A 19,455-nucleotide genomic window follows, 5' to 3' on the forward strand; every position below is an offset into this window, starting at 1 on the left:
CCCTCCCTCTGTCTCCCTCCCTGTCTCCCTGTCTCTCTCCCTCTGTCTCCCTCCCTGTCTCCCTCTCTCTCCCTCTCTCTCCTTCCCTCTGTCTCCCTCCCTCTCTGTCTCCCTCCCTCTCTGTCTCTCTCTGTCTCCCTTCCTCTCCCTCCCTCTGTCACCCTCTATATCCCTCCCTCCCTCTTTCTCCCTCCCTCTTTCTCCCTCCCTCCCTCTGTAACCCTCTGTCTCCCTCCCTCTGTCTCCCCCTGACTGCCTCTCTCTGTCTCCCTCTCTGTCTCCCTCCTTCTGTCACCCTCAGTCTTCCTCCCTCCCTCTGTCACCCTCTCTCCCTCTACCCTCTGTCTCCCTCTCTCTCCTTCCCTCTGTCTCTCTCCCTCTCTGCCTCCCTCCCTCTCTGTCTCCCTTCCTCTCCCTCTCTCTGTCACCCTCTATGTCCCTCCCTCCCTCAGTTACCCTCCCTCCCTCTGTCACCCTCTGTCTCCCTCCCACCCTCTGTCACCCTCTGTCTCCCTCCCTCCCTCCCTCTGTCACCCTCTGTCTCCCTCCCTCCCTCTGTCACCCTCTGTCTCCCTCTCTCCCTCAGTCTCCCTCCCTCCCTCTGTCACCCTCTGTCTCTCTCCCTCTCCCTCTCTCTGTCTCCCTCCCACTGTCTCCCCTGACTGCCTCTCTCTCTCCCTCTTAGTCTCCCTCCCTCTGTCACCCTCTGTCTTCCTCCCTCCCTCAGTTACCCTCTGTATCCCTCCCTCCCTCTGTCACCCTCTGTCCCCCTCCCTCTCCCTCTCCCTCCCTCTGTCTCTCCCTGATGGCCTCTCTCTGTCTCCCTCTCTGTTTCACTCCCTCTGTCAACCTCTGTCTCCCTCCCTCTCCCTCCCTCTCTCTCCCTCCCTCTCTCTCCTTCCCTCCCTCTCCCTCCCTCTGTCATCTCACCCCGTGTGTGTGTCAGCCCTCAGCCCGGGCTGACACAGCTTCCCCGGCTCACACACACAGGTGTGTGAGCTTGGGACCATTTAAAAGACCATTTACATGTTAATTAAGCTTTGTTTTTATTTCACCTCTTAGCGCCCCTGCATCTCCACTCTGACAATCACTGGAATCCCCGGACCCCCATAGAGCAGAGTCTCTCCAAGTCCAGGGGTTTGCTGACACAATTACATTTTTTTAACTCAGGTACGATGTCTGAAAGGTCCATGGGCCACTAAGGAATGCTTGCCGGGCCGCTGGTGGCCCGCGGGCCGTACTATGAGTACCGGTGTCCTAGCCTCTCTGCACAGTGAACGTGAAGTGAACAGTGTCTCTTTTTTCTTCCTTTGATTTTCTTTCAGTGCACTACCTTGTTAATTATTTTGATTCACGCTACCCCAAGATAGTATCCGGCCACGTCAAGGGATATAGCATTTTACTGTCATGTAGCCCCTTGTTTTCGGATCATCTTATTCAGGGGCTTGTTCTTAAATGTGTGAGCTACACAACAGTAAAATGCTACTATCTTGGGGTAGCGTGAAGCAAAATAATTAACAAGGAAGTACACTGAAAGAAAAACAAAGGAAGAAGAAAGAGACAAGAAGAGAAGTGTGAGAAAAAACAAAAAAGGTCAGAAAGAGAAACAAATGAAAAAGGAGGGGCTGAAGAGAAGAAAGGAGACCGCAGCCATATATTCAGGGTGACAAGATGGTGAAAATGTAAGAAGAGAGAGGAACAACATTTAGAAAGAACTGGAGTAGGGATAAGGGTGGGCAAAGAAATCATATGAGAAGAAAGAAATTAAAATAAATAGGAAGAGAGATTATTATGAATTAGCATTTCTAGTGCGCATAGCTAGCCAGAATCATCCCAGCGCCAGACAAGAGGCGAAGTCATTTAATTTCTTTGTGACTGTCAATTGTAGATTATTAAATGGGGTGAGAGGAATGTTGAACTTCCATGAAGTCAGACCCCCAGGGCCTTGTAAAGCAAATACAGTTTCAATGAGAAATCCTGGGCTTACACCTGGTAGCAATGTCACAAAAGCAAAGGTACGGTATTTGATTAGCATTAAAATAGCATTACGTTCAAGAAGTCATTTAGTACAATTTCCAATACAATTTAGTAAAAAGAAGCAAAAAGTAATGAATAGCTCAATAACAAAATGCCAACAACTGAACAATGGAAATGGGGATAAGGTATTTTGAAGGTAATGTTTAAAAGCCCATAGGATGCAATGGAGATATTGAAGGTATCGTATTTGCATTTATATATCTCTTACTACACCTGACGAGGTGTCGAAATGCTTTTTCAGCAAGTAGCACGCTACTCTGGAACCCATGAAGGATTATTAGAACATTGGAATGTTGGGAGCTCAATTGAAGACAATGAAGTGCTCTGGGCTTCTAATATAGCCTTATAGCCCTCCGTAGTGGGTTATACCAGCTAACAAAGGCCTCCTGCAGCCTGAGCTGAAGGCAAGGGACTTTAGCAAGGCAGCGGAACTTTAGTCGCCAGTATAGCCCTGCTACGAAGGGCTATACTGCCACTAGAGGGAAGAATGTTCTAACAAATTAAACAAAAGCTTCAGGGAGCGCAAAGGGATTGAAATCCCCTCAGGCTCCCTGAAGCCTTTGTTCACAGCCACAAAGAAGCATTGGGATGTTGGAGCTCCAGGCTTATACCATCCATTATAAGCCCAGAGCTACTCCATTGTTTTTAATGGAGCTTCAAATGTCCTAATGGCTGGTAAAAGCTCTTAGCGCCAACTTTCCAATATTTGTCATGCACAGGTGTTGCTGTGAACAAAGTCCTCATGGACCCCGCGTAGATTTAAAGCCCCTCAGGCTCATTGAGACCTTTGGTTTATTTGTTAGAACATTCAATCAATCAATCAATCAATCATGAACATTTGTAGAGCGCGCTACTCACCTGTTAGGGTCTCAAGGCGCTGGGGGGAGTCGGGGCTGCTACTGCTCGAACACCAGGTCTTGAGTTGCTTCCTGAAGGAAAGGTGGTCTTTGGTGAGGCGTAGGTGGGTGGGGAGGGTGTTCCAGGTCTTGGCGGCCAAGTAGGTGAAGGATCTTCCTCATGCATGGGCGGAGTTCGCGGATCCGCAAAATCCGCGAACTTGCGGATTTGCGGATTTTGCAGATTTTTTAAATGTGGGGGGGTCTTCTGTGCGAGTTCCATGTGTGTGTAACTTTGCCATCACACTAAAGAGCGCCGGGGTCCCTCGAGTGAGCTATCCATCAAGTGGGTAAAGGGCGCAAAGACGGTGCACACCACTAGTGTGTGGGGAGGGGCCAAATGGACGGGGCATATATGCGATTGCACATGCCTCTTGTGTGTATAAAAGGACAGGCACGGATCAGAGAAGCTCGTGGTCACAGGAACTGCACAGGGATTGAGCTCGTGAAAGTCAATTATGCAATGGCCTCCATCAAGCATCATAGCTAATTTTCGACAATAGATATGGGGTGAACGCACACCTGCCCAGCCTCGACAAAACACACATTTTTGGGGGGCTGATTAACTTTGCCATCACACCAAAGAGCACCGTGGTCCCTCGAGTGAGCTGTCCATCAAGTGGGTAAAGGGCGCGAAGACGGTGCACACCACTAGTGTGTGGGGAGGGGCCAAACGGACGGGGCTTATATGCAAGTTCACATGCCTCTTGTGTGTATAAAAGGACAGGCACGGATCAGAGAGGCTCGTGGTCACAGGAACTGCACAGGGATTGAGCTTGTGAAAGTCAATTATGCAAAGGCCTCCATCAAGCATCATAGCTAATTTTCGACGATAGATATGGGGTGAACGCACACCTGCCCAGCCTCGGCAAAACACTCATTTTTTGGGGGGCTGATTAACTTTGCCATCACACCGAAGAGCGCAGGGGTCCCTTGAGTAAGCTGCCCAGTGCCCATCATCCTGTAACTATTTTAGGATGGCGCCGGCAAGCTGCCAGCGCCATCCTAAAATAGTTACTAAATTAGCTTCATCAGGAAGCACTAATAGATAAAATAAAGCAGGTGCTCGAGCACCTGCTTTATTTTATCTATTAGTGCTTCCTTTTGAAGCTAACTTAGTAACTATTTTAGGATGGCGCTGGTAGCTTGCCGGCGCCATCCTAAAATATTTACAACTTCAAGCTTGAAGGCTTGAACTTTTGCCCCCCAAATCCGCCGCTCGCGGATTCGCGGATTTTCGGTAAATTTGCGGGAGTTCGTGGATTGCGGATTTACCGAAAATCCGCGAAATCCGCGAGTGGAACTGATTTTGTGCTCACGCTTAATCTTCCTCCTGTGGTGGTTCTGTGGATCCGTGGGACGGTGGCGAGGGCAAGGTTAGCGGAGCGGACTGGCGGGTTGGCGTGTAGAACGTGAGGCGGTTGTTGAGGTATTTGGGCCCAAGTCGTAGAGAGCCTTGTGTGCGTGGGTGAGGAGTCTGAACGTGATCCTCTTGCTGACGGGGAGCCAGTGCAGGTCCCTCAGGTGGTCGGAGATGTGGCTGTGTCAGGGGATGTCCAGGACGAGTCATGCTGAGGCGTTCTGGATGCGCTGGAGTCTTTTCTGTAGTTTGGCTGTGGTCCCAGCGTAGAAGGCGTTCCCGTAGTCCAGGCGGCTGGTGACGAGGCCTGGGTGAACGTTTTCCTGGTATCCGTGGGGATCCAGCAGAAGATCTTACGGAGCATGCGGAGGGTGTTGAAGCAGGAAGAAGTGACGGCGTTAACTTGCCTGGCCATCGTGAGGGAGGAGTCAAGGATGAAGCCCAGGTTGCGTGCGTGGTCCGTGGGCTTGGGTGGGGGGCCCAGAGCAGGGGGCCACCAGGAGTCGTCCCAGGCGGAGGTGGATGGGCCAAGGATGAGGACTTCCGTCTTGTCTGAGTTCAGTTTCAGGCGGCTGAGCTTCATCCAGTCTGTGATGTCTTTCATTCCGTCCTGGAAGCTGGCTCTGACAGAGGTGGGGTCGTTGGTGAGGAAGAGGATCAGTTGGGTATCGTCGGTGTAGGAGATGATGTTGAGATTGTGCTTGCGTGCGATGGCTGCGAGGGGGCTCATGTAGACATTGAAGAGGGTGGGGCTGAGCGAGCCTTCGGGTACGCCGCAGATGATCTTGGTGGCTTCTTTGAGGAAGGGCGGGAGACGGACTCTTTGGGTTCTGTCGGAGAGGAAGGAGGTGATCCATTCCAGGGCCTTTCCTTGGATCCCGGCGTGGTGGAGGCAGGTTGTCAGGGTGAGGTGGCAGACCGTGTCGAATGCGGCCGAGAGGTCGAGCAGCATGAGGGCGGCGGTTTCTCCGTTGTCAAGCATGGTCCGGATGTCATCGGTGGCTGCGATGAGGGCGGTCTCGGTGCTGTGGTTCGCTCGGAATCTGGACTGCGATGGGTCGAGGGAGCCGTTCATCTCGAGGAAGGCTGCCAGCGGTTTGTTGACGGTTTTCTCGATGACTTTTGAGGGGAAGGGGAGGAGCGAGATGGGGCGGACGTTCTTGAGGTCTGAGGCGTCTGCGGTGGGTTTCATCAGGAGGGCGCTGATCTCTGCGTGCTTCCAACTCTCCAGGAAGTTGGCAGGTGCGAAGGAGTTGTTGATGATGTCCCGAAGTTTGGGTGCGAAGATGGAGTCGGCTTTGTTGAAGATGTGGTGTGGGCAGGGATCGGTTGGGGAGCCCGAGTGGATGGTGCTCATCGTGTGGGTGGTGTCTTCTGTGCTGACCGGGGTCCAGGCGCACAGGGTGGTGGTGGGGGGCGATGGTTCAGTGGCAGTGTCCGAGTTCTGAGCGCCGAAGCTATCGTGTATGTCGGCGATCTTGCGGTGAAAGGAGGTGGCGAGAGAGTTGCAGAGGTCTTGAGAGGGTGTGATGTCGTTGTTGCTGGCGTTGGGGTTGGAGAGCTCTTTCACGATGTTGAAGAGTTCCTTGCTGTTATGGGTGATGTTGTCCAGTCGTTCTTTGAAGGATGACCTATTGGTGGTGCGAATCAGCTGGTGGTGTTTACGAATGGCGTTCTTGAGGGCTGTCCTGCTCTCCGTTGACTGGTTGTGGCGCCAGGATTTCTCGAGGTCATGGCAGGATTTCTTGGAGTCTTTGAGATCGGTGGTAAACCATGCAGCTTTCTTGCTGTTGGGGTTGCTGGGAGGGTTTTTCAGTGGAGCAAGGGCATCGGCGCAGTCGGTGATCCATTGTGTGAAGTTGCGGGCTCCTTCGCTGGGGTCCGTGGTGTTGGTGGGAGGGTTTTGGCTCAGGGAGGTGGTGAGTCGGACAGTGGTGATCTTTCTCCAGCATCTTCGGGGGGTTAGGCGCGGGCGGTGGTGGTCCGTTGTTTTCCTGAAGTTGAAGTGTACGCAGCTGTGGTCTGTCCAGTGGAGCTCGGTGGTGTGGCTGAAGGAGATGTGGTTGCTGGAGGAGAAGACGGGGTCGAGCGCGTGGCCGGCGTAGTGGGTGGGGGTGTTGACCAGTTGCTTGAAACCGAGGTTGGCGAGGTTGTCTAGTAGGATGGTGATGTTGTTGTCCTTGTTGTTCTCCCGGTGGAAGTTGAGGTCTCCTAGGAGGATGTAGTCGGGGGAGGGGAGGGCGAACGGGCTGATGAAGTCTGCGATGGCTTCGCTGAATTGTGTGCGCGGTCCCGGGGGTCTGTAGATGAGGGTCCCTCTGAGGGTGGTCTTGGGGTCGGTGTGGATCTGGAAGTGAAGGTGCTCTGCGGCGGCGAGGGTGTCGTCGGTGTTGGTTGTGACGCGGATGGTGTTTCTATGGGCGATGGCGATGCCTCCTCCGGTCTGGTTGACGCGGTCCCTCCAGATGATCTTGTAGCCGTCCGGGATGGCTATGGCGATGTCGGGGGCTGAGATGGCGTTCATCCAGGTTTCCGTGGCGACGTCTAGTGCGGTTTTGTCCAGGAGGTCCCAGAGTTCGATGACGTGCCTGTGGACGGAGCGGGTGTTGAGCAGGATGCATTTGAGGTGGGTATTGTTGGCGGCTGTTTTGGCTGGTGCGGTGCAGGAGCGGGTGGAGGTGAAGTTGCAGGCGAAGGCTCCGTGGGTGCATTTCGGGGTGGCTTGGTAGCAGGCTGGCTGTCGGCCAGTGTTGAGTGCGTTGAGGGTGGCGGCGTCGTAGCTCAGATGGGTTGGCTGGCTCCGGCGAGGACCAGGGGTGCTGGCGCTGGGCGCAGTCCAGGCGTGGCTTGGCGCAGACGGGCTTGCCTTTGGCGCGCCTTCGGCGCGCAATCGGCACGCCCGCTGCGCGTACGCGCGCTCCCCGCCATTTATGGCCAAGTGGGAGGGAGGAGCAGCTGGGAGGCGGGAGCGGGGGGCGAATGGGGAGCGGGAGATAAGGAGGAGGGGGCGGGCCGCAGGGGAGCAGCAGCGGGGAGCGGAGGGGGGTGGAAAAAGGGCGGGAAAGAGCGAGTAGACCGAGGGCGAGCCTGGGGGGCAGGGGCCCAGGGGGAGGCGGCATGGGGAGAGGCCAAGCAGGCCAAGGAGGAGGCAGCAGGACGAGGGGCCAAGCAGGCCCAGGAGGAGGCAGCAGGACGAGGGGCCAAGCAGGCCCAGGAGGAGGCAGCAGGAAGAGAGGCAGATGCGGGAGCAGCGGCGGATCTGGGCACACGGGGGCCGTGCGGTGAGTGAAGTGACCGGGAAGGCGGAATGTTCTAATAGCCTTATAGCTATCTGTAGCGGACTATACCGGCCATTAAAGTCCTGTTCCCTTGTTAAAGCCCTCGATTAGGGTCTTTAATGCTGGAGTAGGCCTTTAATGCACAGGTGTAGCCTGCTACAGTGAGCAATAAGCCACTCGAAACTGCTTAGCCGAGCGGACCGGTTTGACTCCCATCTGAGGAATGCAAACAGTGCGTGGAAGAAACCCCGTAATGAATATGAGGCGTCATGAGTGAGGTAGACAGCAACATCGCCTCTTCCTAAGGACTTAGTTGTTACACGCATAGACGAATGAAGGTTGATAGAATAGCGACTGTTGCAATTAAAGAAAAAGCAAGCAACAAATAAGAATAACCCTGATTAAGTACAAGATCTTCACTATAGATTCAAGATCACAGAGGACACCCCTAAAAAGTAGAATATTGGGATGCCCGTGTGAAGAAGACCTGGCGCAATAATCCCTTCCCAGTCCCCGTCCTGAAGAAGACCCGCTAGAGACCCACAAATAAGGTGTCCATAGGGTCGAAACGTCGACAGAATCATCACAAGGACCTATTTACCATGCCCAATACACCAAAGCTAATTAAAATAGCGTGTTGGACTCTAGTATCCAAAACAGGAATTGGCCTTGAATAATTGTTCTTTTTCCATACCTATTTATTCACTTGTATATAGAACTTCACTTATATATCACAATGTCACAATATTTTACGTTATGTCACATTGCACACTGATCAGAATTGTTGCGCCGTGTTTTGTACCGTGTGAAAAAGTATTTTATACTTATATCTAAGGTGTCAGTCAAAAAAACAAAAAAGGAAAAATAACTGAATAATTAAAAATATCCTGACCCTTTTTCTTGGTTTGGGTTTGCATTCTAAAAGTAATTAATGTGCATAATAATGAACAAAGTTATGTTTTGACCAATATGGTAGATGCTTGCATGACCTAAAGCAATTGTTGGTAAACCCGAAGGAACCATTGTTGAAACTACTATTGGATCGCCCAGGTTCTCAGGGATACTGGGTTACCCCGTAAGAATTATTCTCACACAGTGAGCAATAAGGCTATAGCCAGACCAGTAAAGAGTCAATGACACAGACTGCGTGAGTAATGTAGTGGAGGGTACAAGGGAATGAGTAAGTAGAGTTGAATATTAGGGTAGGTGGAACAAGCAGGGAATGTGGTAGAGAAATTATAACTAGTGGAAGTGAGGTGTCTAATGGTAGATAAAGAAGGCAGCAAGCAGGATTTTTAATATTTTATTAATCTATTAAAATTCCAGAGAGAATATATATATTGACTATGATTACTCTGACTAAAGAAGCACACATCATTTAGAAGCCTTTGATTTATTCATGGTTAAAGACAGATTAATAGACTAGAGAAACAACATTTGCTGAACAAGGTTTTCTTTGTGCTAAAGGTGAATCGAAAAGGTAACATGAAATTTCTGAACACAGCAGACATTTCATTTACAGTTGCATGCATTACAATAGTAGATGTATTTCGAAGAGAATCTTGAGTGACTGTTACTTCTTTTTTTGATGTGGTCCATGGATATATCACTAGTACCCTTCATTTCCGCATAGGCTATAACAGAAAAGAACATAGAAAGATGGTTGAATAATGTAGAAAGACAAACATGGGACCATATTTTTCAAGGTGTGGTAAAAATAAGACCTGTTACCCTCAACTAACATGACTCAGTTTATAATGTATCTCATTTAAATAACTAATATTATTAAGATTATTATATATTCTTACCTTTTTGCAAAATGTTTTAAATGCATCGTGTCCCAAAGGTCAATATGAACAATGGACTACGTTCAGTAAATTATCTGAACCCTGTGAGATCCTTATGTAAACATCTGCAGAAGCAACAAGTTAGAAGCTAGGGAACATCAACCAAAAGGAAATGTATTGCTCAACTTTCAGTCTGTTGCTTCCAATAAAAAGCCAAAACCCTGCATTGTAAAATATGGGTGATAGGGATGAAATAAGGAGATAATTATTATGAGATCCCCCCTGTATGTTTTTCAAGTGAATAACATATCTGGAAAGCTGGCTTTAGCGAATCGAGAATCCTCATCTATTTGCATATTTAAACTGTGATTATGAACTAGTCAGAGTTATTAGACTTTGAGAAATTGGCTTCATGATTGTGTAAAACTCTACCATGCTTATATATGAAAAGTGAGCAAATTAGTCATCTCTTCAACTGTTATCTAAAGACAGAATGGGGTCTCGCCCCTCCCTACCTGCTTTGTCAGATATAAAAAAAGCTACAAAGAAGGTGTGATGCTCCACTCAAGTGATAGAGGCATCTTCTGAATTAATTTTCTTCTACGTTTAAATCTTGCTATTTGAACCATCCCCAAAGCATATTATAAAGTGGAACAAACCTCTCATCCAAACGAGCACAGAATTAGAGAGAAAAGATGAAATATGCTGACATGTGTTACATGCATTGTAATTAACCTTAGCGCAGGGTGGTCCATTTACTTGCAATGTTGAAATACTCACCATAGACAGATGATTAGGGGCCAAACTAATAATACGTCCATATGGATTGTTAAATATATTGAGGCTACTCTCAAAGTTAGTTTAGCTTTTTTATTTTAATATTTCTTCAATTCTGCAAGACATTTCATAGGTGGCTCTGGAGGTGGAACCTTAAGAAATGAAATTATAGAGGAACTTTAGTTGTTAGGATTATAAATATATATAATTTTTTACTGCTGTTATCACACACCAAGGACCTTATTTATCATAGTATTGCATCACTTTTGCACTATGCAACTGGGTGCAAAAGCAATGCAACCTGTAAAAGCAATTTATCAAGCGATGCGAGACCACCTTGCATGTCCTTGAGTGATTCGATAAATCCAGAGTAAGGCAATGCAGTACAAAACACTCCGTTGCATTACTCTCCCCCAGGGAGGTGTTCCATGGGTGGTGTGTGGAAGTTCATGGAGGTCTCTTGCTAAATCCTTTTGTAGCTGCTGCCTGAGCTTACCTTGCCTCGCCGGACCAGTCCTTGGGGACTGCAACTTTGCCCTTGCTGTCACGCACCTCCCGCAACCAAGCTAGTGCAGACGCGGGTGCCGGGGACTACAATTCCCAGTGTCCCACTGTCAGCGCCTGTCAGAGGCCGGAAGAGGCTGGGCTGGGCCACCCCTCCAACATCGACATCTGAACTCTACGTAAGCTTGTGTTAATGGACTTGGGTAGAAGGGGGTGCTTATGTTTGTTCAAGGGATTGTGTTTGATTACTAAATTGATCACTTCCATTCCTAATTGTTTAGAATCTATTCCTCCTGGGCATTAGTAAGGTCACGCGTAAAGGGAGGGCGGGGCGGGAGTGGTAGGGACCTTCATTGCCTTTCTTACTCGGGCTAAATCCGTGTTAATACACAAGATACAGCTAACCGAACGGAGGCTTTCATTGGACCCTTTATGTTTATCAACAAGGCAATTCCCTGTTCTAGAGCCAACTGCTACCCCAATCCCATGTCCCCAACCATCATCAGTGACAGTAGGTAGCCCCACAGCTAGGCTCTCCTAATTTACCCCTTGTGGATAGCTTATCCTCTTCACCTTCAGCTACACCTACCAATATGCTTACTAGGTAGCAAAAATCAACACTTGCCCCACGAGGAAATGCTCAAGTAAAGAAAAGGAATAGTGTGCAGTGCCTCCAAAACCAGCCTTCAGGCCTCAAAGTAGGCTAAGAACAAGAGCATGGAATTAAGGAGGGAAGGGATCCCAGCTCCAGCCGCCGAGGCTGACAACATCAAGGCGGGTGCAGCTAGTGTAGATCCTACCCCACCGGGGCTCCAACAATTAAACTCCGTTGAGGCTCTATCTTTCTTAAAAGGATGGAAGCTAAGTTGCTAGCCCTGATTTATCCCCTTCTGTCCAGATTAGCTGCAATAGACCAGAGATTAACCAACAGAGAGCAGCATATAACTAAAGTTCCACCCCCTCACTCTGGGAGCAGCCAGCCCGAAGTTATAGGTGACAGTCAGGCAGAAAACACATCTTCGTCACTACGACACGTCGCGGCTTGACCCCTCCCTTCCATAGCGATCCCCCCCGAAACCACCTTCATTACTTATACGACCGCATAACGGTCCATTGACATGAAAGGAAGGGCCAAAGGGCCCCGTAGGGAGACTACAGGGTCAGGGTGGGGACATGTTGACAAATGTTTTTCTCCATCTTCCACCCAAGGCTACACCCTAATTATAGTACTGGCCAACATCCCGAGACTTCAATCCCGAGAAGAGGAACATTGGTCCTCACTTAAGAATAAGGCCCCTCACTTCTTGCATTCCAGGACTGGGCTTGGGAACCATCTTTTCTTAGAGTTCAAGACGGTTAGAAGGGTCGCTTGGGTTGGTCAATATGAAAAAGGCCTGGTCGGGGACTGTGTAGTCTTGAGCTTCGGGTCTCCGAGCTTGGTCCGGTGGGATGTATGACGTTACAACGCATGCTTTTACCACGCATGCCTTTACAACGCGGTTTTTACAACGCATGCCTTTACAACGCATAGTGCTTTGGGGTGCTGGATAGTGAATAGTTTAATTTACTATTCCAACTCCAGTCCCCGTGGATAGTAGGGAAGGTGTTGGATAGTAAATTAAACCTATTCCCTATCCTAGAGCGCCCCCCAGCGCAATGCGTTGTAATGGTTTGCGTTGTAAAAGTTGCGTCGTAAAGGCACTGCGTGGTAAAAGTTGCGTTGTAAAGGATGTTTACCGGTCCGGTGTATCTTAGAACAGGCAGCCTCTTTTAAGGTATGTAAAGAGGCTATTAATGTCCTTCCGCTGGGTCACTTCTACCAATTGAGCACAAACTTCAGAGGGGTGACACAGAGGATACCTATAATTGTGCAGTCCTGACCTCCAACAGATATGAGGCACTTAGTTCGCTGGAGGAAAACGATTGACTGGGTTCCAAATTTGACTCCCCTACTCCTGTGGATCCCGCCACCAGGGACACGGAAGACCATGTGTTTAAATTGAATATTTAGAGCCAAGGGGGTCCTCCTTCAGCAATAAACAATATCTCAGAGGGTTTAAATACTCGGGAAGACAGATTTGGGGAAGATGATAGCTCTACTGAGACACACCGAAATGAAGTGAGCCTACTGGCGAGTGTAACTGATCCCTATGTAGTGTCCTGTGACAATTGGTTACACCCATGCATTAAATCCAGCACTAGGTTTTAAAAATGTGCTATTGTTTCCTCGAATATTGCCGGGCTAAAGAATAAATTACTATCACTAGACTGGCTATCCTTTATCGAAACAAATGAAGTTCTGGTGTTTCAAGAAACATGCTCAGTGGAACCCGAGTTTAGACAATGCTACTTACATTTTTTTTAAAGCTGCTAGTGCTGGTCAAAGGGGGAGACCGATGGGGGGACTAACTATTTGGGTGAGACAGAATGATAGGTACAAAGTCCAGCAGCTGGACACCATTAGTAACAATATTTTATTAATCAAAATTAAAATTCCTGATGTTGAGGACCTCTTACTTTTAATGTCTATGCCAGAGGGAATCCTGGAGGGAAAGCCTTTGGCATTGTTTCCCTTCTTGATTCCTATCTCAATCAGTATAAAGGAGGGGGAAACATCCTAGTTGCTGGGGATTTCAAGTGTTCTTTTGAACCACTAGACACCAACAATGTAGACCTTGGCCTTGAGGAGAACCTTCAATGGGATATTCCACAACTAACATTAACCCCCATTAAAAAAAGGACAGAAGCTGCTTTTCAGCTAAAAGTATTATGTCTGGAGCATGGGTTACGGGCTGTAAATGGATGGGCAAAATCTGATAAGCAGGGCTCTCCTACTTACAGCAACAGGTTGCGAAGTAGTCATATAGACTACATACTCAATAAGGAACATTGGGGCATATAATCAAGGGGGTTTATCTCCGCTTTTTTGGCTTTAAAAGCCAAGAAAGCGGAGATAAAATGATCTCCCTATTACCTAGCTGTCGCTAACACCAGTTAGCGACAGCTAGTAGGAGATAGCGACCATCTTGGGCCCCGCTTTGCATGTCAGTGATATTTATCACTAATGACATGCAAAGTGGGCGTGCCAAGATGTTAGAGACTGAAAACAGTCGCTAACATCGCTATCTCCTATTACCAACTTTTGGAGATATTCGCGCTAAGCGCGAATATCTCCAAAAGCTAACACCTGCCCTGAGCAGTTCTTAGCCATGTTATCCAATGGGAGGTGGATAACATGGCTAAGAGCATTAGCTCGGTAATGCATGAATATCGCTGACTTTTCAGCGCTATTCATGCTTTGCGGCGATTTTTATTGCATTTGCGAGAAACCTTGGTAATACCAAGGTTTATTTGCGGTACAAATTGCCGCAGCTCAGCGGTAAATTTTTGTCTCTAACCAAGCAATAGCGATAATTATCGATATTGCTTCGCAATATGCCCCATTGGTCCTTCCTCTACTTCCCACTCTGCAACTCTGGTCAATAGCTTGCTTAATCTCCACAACCGCACCAACAGCGCTAGGATGCCTGGCTTCACCTTGGGGGTGCCCAGGAGTGGGCACTTCACAGAGAACGGCCAGGAAGGGTTCCACAGCGGTATATGTACAGCGCCTTGAGACCCCTTCAGGGGTGATTTGTGAGCTATATAAGCACTACATTTACTTTTTCTTTTTTACATGGTTGTTGTGGAAAGGGTGGAATCTTTTCTTCATAATGAGTGGCATGAGCTTGTTTAATTGCAGCCTTATATTTTCCAATGGCTATCCTATATTCCTCTTTCTTAGCTACAGAGAAATCTTTCCTCCATATCCTCGTTAGACGTTTGCATTTTTGTTGTACCGCCCGCAGCTCAGGAGAGGAGATTACTTTTTATTTAATATTCTTTATTTAATTATGTAAATTGTGCTTTTAATGGTTTTTATGTCAATTTTATGGGCAGGTTGTGGGATTATAGGGGTAAAGGGTGATAAGTAATTTACTTTTACTTAACTAATAGTTTGTTGTTAATTGTAATTTTATATTCATAAATTATTTGATAATTAATTATGTAAATTTTGAAATTAATTTTGTAGGTGTGGGTTGTGGAGCTTAGAGAGGTAAAAGGTAGGTGGATGTAAATTAAGTTACATTTTTTAAGAATTAGAGGCCAATTCATAGGTGTAAGGCCTCCAGATGGTGGCCGAGGGAGCACCTATGTTGCACCCCTGTTGATCCATGCACCCGGTGGCAAGCAACATAAGGTGCCTGCCACAGAGTGCAGGGATGAAGTACACCTCAGTTCTTTACAATGAGAGCATGCATTCCGATCAGAAAGAATGCCCCCATTGTAAAGAATAGGTGTGGTTGAATCCTAATTTCAGGTTTGGGACCTCCAACAGGAAGTTGGTCGGTTCAAGTTCCAGATCAATGTACGGATGGACGTAGGTCCGTCCTACATTGAAATCGGCCCTTAAGTTGTTAAATACTTTTCATTATTTAATTGACAATTAATAAATGTAATAGTGTCATTTAAAAAGAAAAGTTTTTAGCTGTGGGTTGTGGGTTTTGTAGGGTTATGGGGTGGAAGTAAATACATTTTAAGTAATCAATAATAATTTTTTTTAATTAATAATAAATATTGATTTGATAATTATGTTAATTAAAAGAATTATCTATTAAATTGTATGAGTGTGTTGTGTGTGTTGTGGGGGTATATTGTTCAAAATACATCAATTACTGAAAGTACATGAATTATAATTAATTCATAATTATTATTTAATTAAAGTATGTTGATACATATTTATATTAATAGTGTAAAAACATTTTTTTAAGGTTATGTTTTAGGTGCAGGTAGTGAGTGTTTGGGGGTTATAAGGTGGGAAGTAACTAAATGTATATAATAAATATTTGTGGGGTAACAAATAATTTCAAAATGAAAATATTTATTGGTATGAAAATTATTTATGTATTTTATGAATTATAATATTTGAAGGTATTTATGTTATGTATTTAACATTGTAATATGTTTTTATTTAAAAAAAATGTATTAATAAATATATTTGTATTTTTAGCAACATATTTATATTTTTCTTAATTTACTTTGTTTTTAAAATAATATTACTTGTTCAAGATATTTTGCTTGATAGTTGTTGGATTTGATACTTGTTTGCCTACTGTTGTACTGACTGAAATGAGAATAGTAAATATTTCCCCTGACTGGCTGAAATTAGTATATTAATATTACCTATTCACAATGAAACACTTTCACTACTGTTGTAATTACTGGACAGGGAGTGCTCAATAATAACCGGGCAGCAGCAAGAAATGTAAGCAGACGAATTGACAGCGTTGACAATTTGTCTGTTTACATTTCCGCCCTTTGCTGGCTGCTGCTTCACAGCCTCAAGTGCGCATGAGTCAACAAACACACAGGCTGAGTGCACGCAAGTCCCCAGGAATCTTGTCAAGGACTGGGGCCTTGCCAGGTTTGAGCTCCTGAATAACTTGCCATATCTTGGCGAGGGTGAACGACACTGTGACATTAGTCAGCTCTTATGGTAGCCCGGGAGAGTCATCTGCTTGGATATTTAAATCAGAAGACAACATAACTCGGTCGGCCACATCCAGGTCGAGATAATTAGTATTGTCTGTACTATAGAGGGATTGAAAATGGGTAACCCAGTGCTTAGGTAAGGTTTTAGTTTCAGGTCTAATCATAGAGGTTTTCTGTCACGACTAAGCACATGCCAAAATGTTGCCTGGTTCTTATTCCGAATAGCATATAGGACATCCCCCTATATTGAAGATGTCTTGGCATCTTTAAGGGGCCCTTTATATCTACCCTATCTGCCTGAATTTTGATTGAGGGCCACTTTTAATACTTTGGAACTGAAGGGTTTATGCTTCTCTACACTCTTTATTAAACCAATAATGCTTGTGGGATTATGTCTCAATGTTGTTTTGGTAAAGCAGGTGTTCCTCAGTATCTCAAATCAATCATCATGGAATTTCAAAACATCAAGAATCTGGTCCCCTTTTGATCTAACCAGGTGGGGCCTCGGCACAAGAGCCAAAGTGTTATAGAAATACGAAAGTGGCAGAAGATGGGTTGATTTTGGTTGGGGTTGGGCCCTGTTAGCCTTGGACAGCAACCCACCCACTTGTTGAGGACTCCAGAAATTCACTACAACACAGTCCCCCTGAAACATTTTTGTGTGGCCCCACCCGCCCATTCCCTCGAACAGTTAAGATAAAACTAACAGGTCAATCAGGGCGTACTGGCAAAAATTAAGCTTGTTATTCAGACAATGCGCAGCTTATTTCTCATTTCAGCGGTTGTCTCACCAGTCCTCAAAGGTAACACAGGAACATTAGCCAAAACGACCACATAGGGACATGAAATAGGCGGGAGATGTAATGTAGAGCGCCTGTCACTAAAAGGTAGTCCAACAGGCACCGACCCCCAATTGCTGTTCACTGCCGAAGTGTAGCGTCCCTTCTCTTCCCATCCTTGGTGACCTAAAGTCAATCACTGGGACTAGGCCTTCTGATTGGGGAAGGACGGTCACCCAGACCAGAGGTAGAAAGAGTGCTAATGCTACTGGAAACTGCGTCAGTGGAATGGAGGGTAGCATTTTCAGACTTTCACTGCTCCGAAGTGGCACCCACTCCTATCCCTTTGATGTAAAAAACGTTTTGACTCCACAAGGCGTCTCAAGTTTAGCCCAATAGAGTACAGTTGGGAGATAACCAGTTCAAGTTTACCTTTCAAAATAGCCTAAAATGTAATCTTCAGTGAGATACTTAAATCCCCCACATCATTCAAACCATGTTTGGATGGAATCCAAACACCAAGTCATAGTCTGTCTGGCTCGGTTTCCCTGTAGCGTCAGCGGACCTCCTCCTATGTGTTATCACCGGGCTGGAGCTTAGAAATCCACCAGGCGCCTGTATTAGCAGGATTGTGTTTGAGGGGAGTTCGGAGGACAAGTAGGGCCTCACAGGGCTAGACTGGTCAGCTGACTCTGCCAACTCGCTCCTAGTCAGTAGCTTAAGATTCTTTCTGCACAGTAGGGGACCATCCCCCGACAGAGAAAATATGAGCTCATACAGCTCTATCTTTTTTAGAGACTACCACTACCGACCAGGCCAGAAAATCATTGATAGTAGAGACTTGAGTAAGCACCGGGGAAGGTAACAGTTTGGCTGGGGCAGCCTTTCTTATCCCCTTGAATCAAGCAATAACTTGTGGAGTAGCAAAATGTTCCCAAATGTTAGTTTAGTGAATCTAGAACAGCAAATTACCTGCCTTTGCCCGGAGCCCGGAAACAAACCAAGGGGTTGGCCTAGCCCGCCTCTTCAAGTCGATAACTGGCAGAAGATGAGCTTGTCATTGGTCTGGGTGAGGCCCACGCTGCAGGAAGTAATCTGGGCTTTTGAAGCAGTACTGACTCCTTTTCCTGCCACACACTAGTGCCTTTTGGTGCGCCGGAATCTGCGGCGGGTAGCCTCCTTAGTCCTGCGGTTAATCGTCAATGCTTATCAAGTGCTGCAGGTTACTCCCCCTCTCAAAAACAAGCACCTTCTGGTGGGCTGGTATCTGGATCAGAGAGTCCCTTTAGTGCTGCATAGGTGCCCTCTAATTCAAAGACCTATATCTGACTCTTGGGAGCTCTTCTACAGCCTAAGGTACTGCAGTCGGCATTATTAAAACTCTAACTGCAGCCTTTCAAAAAAGAGAGGACATGTGAATGCCACATTTGGAGGAGGATCTTTGTGCACTTTCTGTTTATTTACATCGCATGTCTTTGGTGGGTGCAGAATATGAAAACAGTAATTATTAGGGCTAAGTGTGCAACATGAAAAAAATATTCCAAAGCCCATATGTCTAGCTTGTATTTTCAGTGGTAGACAGTCAAAATATCGAGTTGGAAATATCGACCTACCATAATATCGAGTCTGAAATATCGAAGGAGCATAATATCGAAGGCAAGAATATCGTAGGACAGAATATCGACCCAAGGTAAGTAATATCGAAATACTTAATATCGATGTAAGTAATATCGAAGTTAGTAATATCGATAGCATATATATCGATGTTAATAATTTCGATGACACTAATATCGATATTTGTATTATTTTATAGTTTTTTATTATGTATGTGTTATATGTTTAATTTAAGTATTTAAAATAATTACTATTTTATGTGTATACATTTTCTATAATAATATAGAAATTTATAAGGAAATTTGATGTTTTAGTACCGGAGCGGGTTGTGGGTTTATAGGGGAATAGGGTGGGAAGTAATTTAATTATGGTAAGTTGATTAATAATTAGTAGGATTAATTAATTAATTATAATTATTTGCTAATTAATATTGATTAATTGGGAAATAATTAATTGATTAATTGATATATATTTTCTGTAGCGGGATGTGGGTTTATAGGGGAATAGGGTGGGGAGTAATTTAATAATAATTAATTAATTAATATATGTTTTTAAATATTTATAACTAATTAATTGGCAAATAATTAATATTAATTAGTTAATTAATTAATATAATTTTGTACATATTTTAAATTAGTAATTAATTGGTAATTAAATAATATTAGTTAGTTAATTACATTATTAGAGTAATTTATTTATATATATAATTTTTAGTTACTGTTAATTAATTAATTGGGGAAAAATGATAATAATTATTAAATTATATTAATTACAGCTTATGTGCTAATATATTTACTTTATTGTTATTGTTAATTAATTATTAATTGCTAATTAAATAATATTATTTAACTTTGGGTTAAGGAGTATTTTTAGGGTTCAGGGTCATTTTTG

General features: G+C 45.7%; 2 protein-coding genes across 2 annotated transcripts in view; both read right to left on the reverse strand.

Annotated features, from left to right (window-relative positions):
• Positions 1–19,455, reverse strand: part of LOC147734881 (alpha-N-acetylgalactosamine-specific lectin-like) — a 379,481-nt gene that overhangs the window by 290,697 nt on the left and 69,329 nt on the right. The gene's annotated exons all lie outside the window — the stretch shown is intronic.
• The window catches only part of LOC147734882 (C-type lectin mannose-binding isoform-like), a 79,925-nt gene continuing 69,422 nt past the window's right edge, over positions 8,953–19,455 (reverse strand). The window contains exon 7 of the mRNA XM_086953659.1: positions 8,953–9,205. Coding sequence (XP_086809785.1) covers positions 9,181–9,205 — 25 coding nt within the window. The 3' untranslated portion in view covers positions 8,953–9,180. The remainder of the gene's footprint in view (positions 9,206–19,455) is intronic.

This window comes from Lissotriton vulgaris, chromosome 1_2 (assembly GCF_964263255.1).
Source record: "Lissotriton vulgaris chromosome 1_2, aLisVul1.2, whole genome shotgun sequence".
NCBI classification, from domain to species: Eukaryota; Metazoa; Chordata; class Amphibia; order Caudata; family Salamandridae; genus Lissotriton; species Lissotriton vulgaris.